General features: G+C 36.5%; 1 protein-coding gene across 1 annotated transcript in view; it reads left to right on the forward strand.

Annotated features, from left to right (window-relative positions):
- The window catches only part of Pbanr (pheromone biosynthesis activating neuropeptide receptor), a 54,677-nt gene extending 44,752 nt beyond the window's left edge, over positions 1 to 9,925 (forward strand). The window contains exons 2-3 of the mRNA XM_028319164.1: positions 3,720 to 4,544; positions 9,813 to 9,925. Coding sequence (XP_028174965.1) covers positions 3,728 to 4,544; positions 9,813 to 9,925 — 930 coding nt within the window. The 5' untranslated portion in view covers positions 3,720 to 3,727. The remainder of the gene's footprint in view (positions 1 to 3,719; positions 4,545 to 9,812) is intronic.
- Positions 9,926 to 11,328: the final 1,403 nt, after the last annotated feature.

Below are 11,328 nucleotides of genomic sequence, written 5' to 3' on the forward strand. Positions count from 1 at the left end.
ATTTTCAGATTTTTCGTGAGTGAAATCGTGACTGTGGTGTGGTGACTGGTTTAGTGATTGATTTATTGTAGAAAAAAGTGAAATAATCCTGACCCTAACACATAAATGATATCCAGTGTCATCCAAAACCGGTTTCGTTTGACTTCGTGGCCACAGTTTAGAAAGGACACGTGACGTGTATGTTTTTGTCAGAATAAAGAGATGTTAAGTCTGTCATTTGCAAATTTTACATTCACATACAAACAGGAAAAGGAAAGCTGTTGTTATCTTGTATTACACTGTTGTTGGGCGAAGGAACGGCCTTCATAAAGTTTTACCTAAACTAATTATGTTTGATGTTTTGTGTTTGATTTTTCTCAGGCTCGTAGGTATTCATATTTTATGACGATCAAAATGGGATTCCAAATTTTTTTTTTCGGCACTTTTATGATTTTGGTTATGTGCCTAATAATGTGCTCACAGTTTATTGAACTTCGGAAGTTTTGAGCTCAAAGGGCGTTTGATTGCAGTCTGCTAATGGATACAGTCCACCAAACGTGAAATGAGAGAGATCCAACAATACATAGCTTACATGCTATGTTTTGTTGATGATCCCCTTGCCAGTTTTTTTTGTTTATTGTATTATAATTATTGAGTGTGATTTATTCAAAATCAAAAATATTTATTCAGTTTAGACCACAAGTGGCACTTATGACTTATTGTTGAATATAATTTCATAATACGGGGGCTTACCTACTGAATTATTAAGAATTTCCCTACCAATCTTATCAAAAACAATGCATCGACATGAAATAGTAGCGGTTTATAAAAGAATTATCAGTGCTATCAAGAACACCATAAAAACCTTTTAAACCAAGAAATAAAAAGCCTGTAAAAGTTTCTAAGCTTCCGAACTGCCTGCATTCATAGCCAGAAAGGGAAGTCTGAAGTTGTTAAGTCAAAGTTAGATTAACAGGATGTCCAGGTCCACTAGTATTATGTCATGACCATAATACACAACTTATTTAACTTAGAGCTATGATAAATGAACGGTGAAGGGGTCGGGCTGGTGTTAAAAATGACTAAAGTGACTGGAATAATTTGACTAACGGTCATCAACGGTCAAATTGGTCAAATTCGGTCAAAAACTAGTCATAAACTGTTAAAAATGGTCATTTTCAGTCTGTTTGATTTCAGTAATAGTTTATTGCTTTTTAAAGTTTTTTTCTTAGAAATTCTTATACTAGTTTTTGTAATGATTTATTACAAATTAAACATTTTACAATGAGTCTTCAACTCTTAAATTGAAAAAATAATGTCTTTTTTGTAATGATTTGTTGTGCTCTTAGGCTGAGTTGCACCACCTAACTTTAACAGTAACTGTGACGATAACCGGTACATTTTGTATGGAGTTTGACAGATTTTTGACGTTTGTCAAAGTTAAAGTAAGATGGTGCAACCCAGCCTTATTATTCTTTCCCCACGCAAAATGCCCCGCACTCACGTGCATGAAGGCGAAATGGCACGTCGACTTTGATGCCGTCTTATTCTCTCCTAATAAAACAAAATAAAACATAAAATTGGATACCTAAATGAATTTTGGTGGGACTACAGTAATATTTGAGTCAATATTTAAAAAACAATTAAAGCGACAGCATCACATATAGAGACAGCAAACGAATGTAACTTGGATGCTAGATAGACTCGTAGATGGCACATGACGCGTGACGTGAGTGATAAGTGTAAATTGACACGCTTGAGGTAAACGCAAAGGTAATGGCGGGCGCCAAACGGTTTTGCCGATGTTTTTACGTTACCTAAGGCCACTCTCCCACGGCTACTTATTGTAGCGATGCAGTAGCGATTCTGTCGTGCGTTCGCATCGATACAGTCGCAAATGTGCGGTCGCTAGCTGTGTGCCCTCGCCCACATAAACGCGCTTCTGTCGCGACGCAAACGCAATACTGTCGCGCTTCTGTCGCGCGTTAGTAGCGCATTTGTATCGCTTCTGTAGTGCGTTGCAAATGCGACTAACGCGCGACAGCTTCACTACAAAAAGTCGCCATGGGCGAAGGCCCTAAATGTTGGGTCAGGCATGAATATAAGAGATGTTATGGAGGAAATAATCGTCTCGTTTCATCCATAATTTCCTGATTTCCTTATACAGCAGTTAAATCCCTGTAATTTTTATTTCTTCGTTCACTATTTTATCCTTCCACGTAAATGGGCAAAAGGCTTTTAACTAATAAAATAGGTCCTCAGGGTCCTATCCTAGGTAAAATGTATATCTTTATTCGTATTTAAATTACCTCAAATACGTCATCGTTATCCCGTACTGGGGTGCGGCAAACGGGGACAGCGAGACTTCAGGATATTTTCTTTTAATAGGTACCTTCTGAGATTTTAGTAAAATAAGTTGTCAATTTTAATTTTATGTTTACCAGCTGGTGTGAGCATGTAGGTGCCTTGTACAAAAATACAGTTTTTTCAACCGTACGAATGATGTAACGATTTGTAAACAAAAAGTAACGGCTCTAATACACTGAAATTCAGGAAACCCATCATTTTAGTTAACGACTGTAATGATATTCGCGCTCGAAATACTGCAATACTCGAGTCCATCGAGTCTGTCAGCCAATGTCATTGAACTCGACCGATGACAGATTATGTGTCTCCCAAGCGTAATAGACTGTGGGAATTGTCATATCTACTGGCTAACTGCCACCCCAGTCATTTGTTACGTAGACAATTATTCGAAGATATAATGTATGTAATGGTCACCTATTGTTATGTATTGATAGTCCCGGAGGTGCGTTAAAGATATCGTGTAGATTCGTAAAGCTACGCAGTTAACGAAAGATTAGGTACGTTCGAGAATAATGTCTGATATTTAAAAAGATATATCCTCGAATAATCTTTGATATTTAAAAATACGTTTTTTGTGATGGTGACGAAAATAGTCGAGGAAGGATACATTTTAATCGTAAATTTTGTTTCTATTTTTACCTTCGCTTATTTTATGAGATATTCGACAGCAATCGAATCGACATTGGTGACATACTTCAGCGGAAATTGCGAGTTCGCTATAAATAACATTATTATGTAACAGAACCATCATAATATTTGAAAGCTTTCAATACTTGACAGAGCCTTTAAATAGATAAATGACTTACGCCCGTGTTCACAAATATTACTATGAGGTCTCACAGGGCGCATGAACGCACATGGTGACACACGAACCAAACAAGGAGCTCTATTCAACGCTGTGCGTTCGATCTGCTGCTTTACTTAAGCAATCACCATTTGTGAATACGGGCGTTAAGGATCATTTTTCGTCATTATATCGAAACTTCAGATGAGTTACTCTACATGTTGACTGTAGGTGCATGATTACATCAAATGTTAAGGCGTGTTTTGTAACCCTTGAGATTGAAATGCTCTTGTGTAGGTCGAATTATTAACATGTTTTCCCCAAAACCAATTAAATGAAGTGATTTTTGGCTGTTAAATTAACACAACAAACGACTTCCTTAAATTATGGTCGGGTATTAAATTATCAGATCCAACTTAAGGTATTTTCCATAGCAAGCAGAATGGGTTTATTAAGGAAGCGAATCTCATGAAAGCTCTTTGTTTTAGCAAATATAAACGATCAAAATGAATGAATAGCGATTGAGATAATATTAATGAAGAGATGAAAGTTAATTAGAAAACTGTTTCATGATGAATTTTGTCCACAGATGGTGTGATGGCGCCGCCTAGCAAGGCCATGGAGTGGAACAGCTCGTTTGACATGCTCATGGCAAATGTCACGAATGCATCCGACTCGCGGAGCTATGCTTACGCTGAGCCGGACTCCCTGGACCTTTTGGTCCCGCTCAGCGTCACTTACATCATCATCTTCGTGGCCGGTATCCTCGGGAACATCAGCACATGCGTGGTGATTGCAAGGAATCGATCCATGCACACCGCCACAAACTTCTACCTCTTCAGTCTGGCCATATCGGACCTCCTACTCCTCGTGTGTGGTCTTCCGATCGAATTCCACCGAATGTGGAACCCGTCCACATACCCGCTCGGCGAAGCTCACTGCATAGCGCTGGGGCTCGCGTCAGAAACGTCAGCGAACGCGACCGTTCTGACAATCACGGCCTTCACCGTCGAGCGATACATCGCCATATGTCGTCCGTTCATGTCACATACCATGTCAAAGCTGTCGCGCGCTGTCCGTTTCATCGTCGCGATATGGGTGTGTGCTCTGTGCACCGCGATCCCGCAGGCCATGCAGTTTGGCATAGTGACACAAATAGACAACGGGCAAACAACTATAGTGTGTACTGTGAAGGGTCAGGGAGTGCATCAAGTGTTTATTATATCTAGTTTTATATTTTTTGTGGTGCCTATGTCTGTGATTTGTGTGTTGTATGCGTTGATAGGGATTAAGTTGCGTACATCGCGGGTTTTGCACCCGATTAAGAAGCTTTCAATGGAGAGCAGCGAGCGATGCAGCATGAGCACGCGCTACAGAAGCGGCACCTCGCAGCGAAGAGTCATTAGGATGTTAGGTGAGTTTTCATTATTTAAAATATCCTTTGTCATGTTTTATTGAATTCATTTTAATAACGAGTGTCTAGACTCTCTAACAAAGTTATTGTCCTGCAAAAAGCTTAATCTGTTAAATTTATTTAAAACTGGTTGAAATTTAATCTGTGGCTATGAATGTGAATTATAATTTATGGTAAAATGAATTTGTACGTAATTTCTGAATAATTAATTTAAGTTAACAATTATATTACTTTGTAATCTTTTACATAAACTGATAGAGACACAATAAATTGAAGTACCTACCAAAAGCTAGTAAAAGCTAGTAAATAGCATCCTAAACTTTCTGCATTAATTTAGCGAAATTAACTAAAAACACGTTTAACATCACTGTCGCATTTCTTTCACTTCCGTAACGCAAATCGTCCTGTACATCTAGTAGGAAAAACTTTCGAGTTCGTTTCGTTGCGTATTCAAAGTGTCATCGAAAAATTTTGTATGAAAAATTAAACAGCGCCCCCTATATTATAGCCGCCCTAGGTTTTTCCTACTAGAGGTACTGATATAATGCTCTTCAGCAACAGTAGGCTCCCAAGAGAAAACTTAAAAAACCAACCATAGTGATTGAATAATACATTTATTATCACTTTTTTTACCTTATTACAACATTTTTAATAAGAATCTTAAACTGAACTTAACTTTAATTTAAAATACTGCGGGCTTACATTGCGGCTTCATGACAGTGAGATAAAAACTCGGATTTATAAGATAGGATTTGTCTGCCATCGTTTCTCTAGATTGCCTTAACGCTCCCTAATATCGGCAAAGCCTTTTACCGCTCGGTGAAAGCCTCCAGCGCCCGCAAGGAGGCGTTATCGCCCTCTTGAAAAAATATTGCTGAAGAAGGAAATGAATGCAGTATTCAATGTAATTAACATAGATTGGACATTGAAACGCCTATTATTACATTAATATACATAAGATGTATTTGAAGGTACAAAGGAATAAATTGAACTAGAATTTTGACATTTTAAGATCGGAAGCCAGAGACAATTAGGCTTAGTTGCACCACCTAACTTTGACCGTAACTTAAACGATAACCGGTGTTTTTTGTATGGAGTTTGAAAGATTTTTGACGTTTGTCAAAGTTAAAGTAAGATGGTGCAAACCCAGCCTTAGTGTAAAACGGAAATATCCAAGTTTCAATCTATTAGTTTTTGTTTTAGTTAAAACTGTTAATAGGTTTAACGGAATAGTAGATAGGTACTTTATATGTGAACTTATAATTAAACTTTGCTACCTTAGGTCAGTTGATTATGTAATAAAGTGATAAATAAGGAGATCAACTCAAAATAAAGAGAAAAAAGATCTAACCCACGAGTTTTCGTAAAACTATGGGCATAGATTTACTAATAAGTTACTACATTGGCCCTTGCGACAGTAACGTAGACTCATTCTTATTTATACTGTGGCAAATCAAGCAAATCAATCGGGCTATCAGAAATGTCACCGTTTCCCTATATCATGGCACGCCTCTTTTGCGTAAGCGGCCAAGGCTATAAGGTCAACTCCACCAGACAATTTGATAAGGTTGGAAGTGAATGAATGAGTCACATACAGGGTGTAGAGATGGTTTGGTAAAGACTAAAAACTTAAACCAGGGTTCTATGTCTCTACTTTTTTCCAGAAAAAGCTGGAATCTTTTTAATCTATGGTGCACGGCCTCAGACCACACAATCTGTGTGCAGTGCACCGTGCACGGCATATCAAGCTAAATACTGTAGCATCTTGTATAGTTATAGTACCTATAAAGATTAATATTTAAACAAAATACATAGTGTCCGACCGAAACTAGTTTTACGACCGAAACCGAAACCGAAAACGAATTTCGGCAACGGTGTCTATTTCGGCCGAAACCGAAACCGAAACCGAAACTTCCTTACAAGGCTCATATTTTGAGGGAAAAATAAAGTCAGTCTTTATTGTTTTCGTGTGTAGTGTGCATTTTTACTCTATAAGGTATCAAATTATGTATTAAAAAAGAAAAAGAAGGATTTATAGTCGAGATTTTTTTTAATCACTCGCAATATTCAGGACATCTACATAACCCGTCCCATGGTCGGGTCTTTTACCTTAATAATTTCTCAAAACAAAATTGGTAGTATGTACTTACGTAAGTCTAAGTATCTACTGTACTTGCCACTTGGATACCTTGGTGATAAATACTAAAATTAACTTTGAAACTCTGAATCCATAATATTATCACCACGAAATGCACTATCGTCATTACTAACTACATAAGTAATGTTTGTTTACGTATAGCATTTGCGAACCAAAAAAAAAATAGGTTAGATTAAACTTGATTATACTTTTATCAGTCATAGTCGGCCGTTTGGTGTAGTGGTTCAGAACGGACTACTATGCCGAGAGGTCCCGGGTTCGATTCCCGGCCGGGCAGAAATTGAAATGATGAATTTTAATTTCTGTGACGGGTCTGGGTGTTACTATGTATAATATGTATGTATTTAAAAAAAAAGTATATAAGTAGTATATCCGTTAAGCTAGCACCCATAACACAAGCATATTAATTGCTTACTTTGGGGCTAGATGGCGCTGTGTGAGATTGTCCAAAGATATTTATTTAAATTTAAGATATTTAATATTGAATATTTTTTTGATGTTTACACCCGCTCTTATGTTATAACGACATAAAACGAGATAAAACTTACCAAATTCAAAATAAATCACTCGAAAACCCGCCACCACAACAAAACAAAACTAACAGCAAACAAACAAGCGAGCGAATCACGACATTGGCTCTGAATCAGAGCCAATGTCGTGATTCGCTCGCTCAGGCCTCTGATCGGATTCATTCACTTATTCAACGCGCCGAACATGACCGATAACAGCGCGGAAACTCCCGAATGCACATTCGGTTTCGGTCGTAGTTTCGGCAAGTTTGCCGCCGAAAACGAAACTAAACCGAAACTCGTGTTTTTACCGAAACTCAACCGAAAACGAAACCGAAACCGAACATTCGGTCGGACACTAAAAATACATCTCATACAATCTGATGTCGAAGTGACTACAGAAAACCATTTCCGTAGTTCTAGAGAAACTTACTCTAGTAGTTTAGATTAAATTAAGTTCAGAAGTTGTTTCAGCAGTCGTTGTGTGGGTTGTATTTGCACAGTGTGTTATAATGCAATATTACTATAACAAAATTTTAATGAGAGAACATATGAAATCTCGGAGGAAAATCTAAATTTCAAGTCAAAGCATTGTCTGAATTCAGCGATTATGTTTTTGCGAATCTTTAGAGCCCGCGGAATTTCAGGAAATGGATTTACAAAGTGGATACTTAGGAAAAATCGTGACGGAAGATGTAGTACCTCACTCAACATTTCTCTTTTTAATTTAGACCTCAGGTTTATCAACAAGCCGCTGGCGTCATGACATCATTATGTTGTAGCTATTTTTATTCCTTTACCCAAGTTACTTGTGGGTGCTAATGGGATCAGTTTTATTTCAAAGGGGCTGTTTATATTTAGTTTATGTAGTCAGTTCATTATTATTACAGAGGCTTTTAACGAAAGAAATCTCAGTAAGGGGCTGTGAAATTTCCCTGCAAACGAATTGTGCGATGTAAGAAGTTGAATCACATTGTACTCGTAGTAAGTTTATAATATATGAAGAATAGAATTAATAAAAGGGGATTTTTGTGAACTCATAATATGTTAATAATCGAAGAACAAAATAAACCTAAAGTTTTAAAAGAAGATTGTTTAACACAAACAGAACTAGATGTTCCATTAACATAAATCTTCCTTAACCCTTAGGTACAATAAATGAAACTAGTGATGATTATACTGACGCCTTTTAAGAACAAAAAGAAGAAAATTGAAATATCTTCAAGCAGATTATATTTTATTCTGAACTAGCTGACCCGGCGAACTTCGTACCGCCTTAGCGTAGAGATTTTCTTAATATTTTTTTCCGTAAGAACCATCCTTGGACTTCCACAAACATTTAAAAAAAAGAATTATCGAAATCGGTTCAGCCGTTCACACGTGATGCCGTGACAACGCGAAACGGGTTTCATTTTTATATATATAGATGAAGATGATTTCATAATTTCGTTTAGTGCCTAGAATCACCAAAATATCCAGCCTACGATTAGTTATAATACGTATAATATGTATTTTCATTTGTTCACGATAATAAACTTCTATTTGACGAACCATGACGGCGGTAGATAGGTATCAACTAAATTTTACGAACCCGCATCCAAACTTCAAAACCCTACAAAGCCGAAAGTCTTCGTTTTATTTTAGACATCCCAAAATCAGCTTAAGTTATTTTATGCCTACCTACATGTAATATTGCAGTGATATTCAAATTACAAAGGTCAAAATCCATCAAAGTTCGACCTCTCTATCTGCGTGGGCTGATGTACGTACATATTAATTACAGTTAAGTTTCTTCGCACGAATAAGTATTTATTTACACCACACAAAAGAACAAACATCACTTTGATGCTGAAGATATTCAATTGCAAGTGGTCTGGATTCCCTGTAAGTCTGGAGGTCATAACAACTGTTTTAATTTGTACCATAAATTCGTGAACTCGAAGTTTGACTTTAAGCAAATAAGGGCTGAATGCCGCGGCCGTGGGGCATAAAGTCGTAGATTACTTAATAGTTACTAAGTTAAGTGTATAATGTGTTACCATCAAACAGAGGTGACATACTCACATAATTATACATTGCTGCGCATAGTTCTTAGTTAACTTTTTCTATAAGGTTTAAGGATTCGACACACCACAACAAGGGTTGGTGTCGGCGACTTTATTTCATAAAAGACATGTTAACGAGTTGTGCTTTAAAGACTTTTAACAAGATGTTAAAAGTCGACGACTCATGACGGTGGGTCGGCGGGTTTTGTGTGTAGACTGGTAGACATTATAATCTTGATTTTTGCACGTGAGAGCGTACTGTCCCTAAGCTGTCCTTGACATTCTATCATTTAATTTGACAAATTGAACTCCGAATAGGTATTCGGTATACCTATGTATTCGGAGTTCAATTTGTCAAGTTAAATTAATGACAGGTGATAATCAAAGGCTCATTTCGACTTTTTGACTGTGTAAGGCGGTGTTGCACCACCTTATTTTAACCGTAACAATAACAATGTGCGGTGCTTTTTGTATGCATTTTGACAGATTTTTAACGTTTGTCAAAGTTGAAGTAAGATGGTGCAACCCAGCCTTAATGTTATTATTTTGTCCCCAGTGGCAGTAGCGCTGTCATTCTTCGTGTGCTGGGCGCCTTTCCACGTGCAGCGACTTCTCGCCATCTACGGGAAGAGCATGGAGAGGCCTTCAGAAACTTTTTATCTGGTATGAATTCATTTTGCATTAATTATATTACAGGTATTTCGATATGCTAAGTTAGGTGTAAGTAAATTGACTTAGGTGACGTTTCATCCGTGGGAATTTCATCCGAGGTTGATTTGTCTCCCTTTCAAATTGTTAGGTGTCGAATCATCCGCAAACTAATCTAATATGACATAAAATTATTAAAATAATTGATTCTTACATTTGCCTTTTTCATTATTAGTAGGTACCTATTTCATTTTATTAATTATATATTTCGGATGATCTGACACTTCCAAGCCGCGATTTCACGGCGAAGTTTCATCCGAAGATAAAAATTTTGCAGACCACTTAACAATTCATCCTGAGATAAAACGTCATCTAAGTCCAAAAATTTCATGCCGTAAAATTTTAATTAGAAATAACTTACGGTAGGGGTGACTGAACTGATAAAAGCGATTTATCGCTTTTAAATTGTTCCTGCCAAGAAGTGTAGGGCTAAGTCTTTGAGGAATTTTCGCGATGCCCTAATTGGATTAGGCCGGTCATATTACACTTTATTACTTGGATTATAATGTATTTTTTGTTATTTTGAGAAGATGATAGATAGAAAATTCTTAGGTTTATTATTTATAGGTACATTATTAATTATTTCTTAAATTTAAGATTAATTTAATTATGTAGAATTTGATTTTAATTGAGAGCTAAGTTTATACAATAATACATTTCATGTTTCGGGACTTATCTTTGGTATTTCTGTGACACTTAATCAAAATTAAACTTAGTAAATCCCTTAAAGTCTTTGTTTAACCGTTTGCCTATCATTAGTTAAGCGAGCACTTAATTCAAAGTGCTATATTAATAATAAAACATTATCTAGGAATTTATTAAAGATATACTAAATTGACTATACTTAAAGAAGATTTTCGCTTTTTAATGAAATCATTCGTCCTAATTTCAAGCCAGAAAGCAGATTAAATACAAATGAAATACATTTTCAGTGATAAGATATTTTTATTATACACCAGGGAATTGCCGTCCTTTGTGAGAAAATAATAAAATGGTTGATGAATTACAATTACGTGTGGAGCTATATTTTCAGTGTGTATTTAACGTTATTACCTATTGTACCTACTAATGATGTAGTATTCCATGAATGGTTAAATAATACAAATATGTAGAGTTAGTCAATACACAAGAGATGGAATTGCAGCTAAAGCCAGAGCCGTAAACCAGTTTAAACAACTAATTTAAGATCTTCATTGCACTATCTTACTTTAACTTTGACAAACGTCAAAATTCTTTCAAAGTCCATACAATAAACACCGGTTATCGTTATAGTTACGGTCAAAGTTAGGTGGTGCAACTCGGCCTAAGAGTAGTCCATATGGCGGGTCTTATTGGAAATAAAAAACAAAAGAAAAATGATTCCA

This window comes from Ostrinia furnacalis, unplaced genomic scaffold, assembly GCF_004193835.3.
Source record: "Ostrinia furnacalis isolate ACB-3 unplaced genomic scaffold, ASM419383v2 OfSCF7120, whole genome shotgun sequence".
Taxonomy (NCBI): Eukaryota; Metazoa; Arthropoda; class Insecta; order Lepidoptera; family Crambidae; genus Ostrinia; species Ostrinia furnacalis.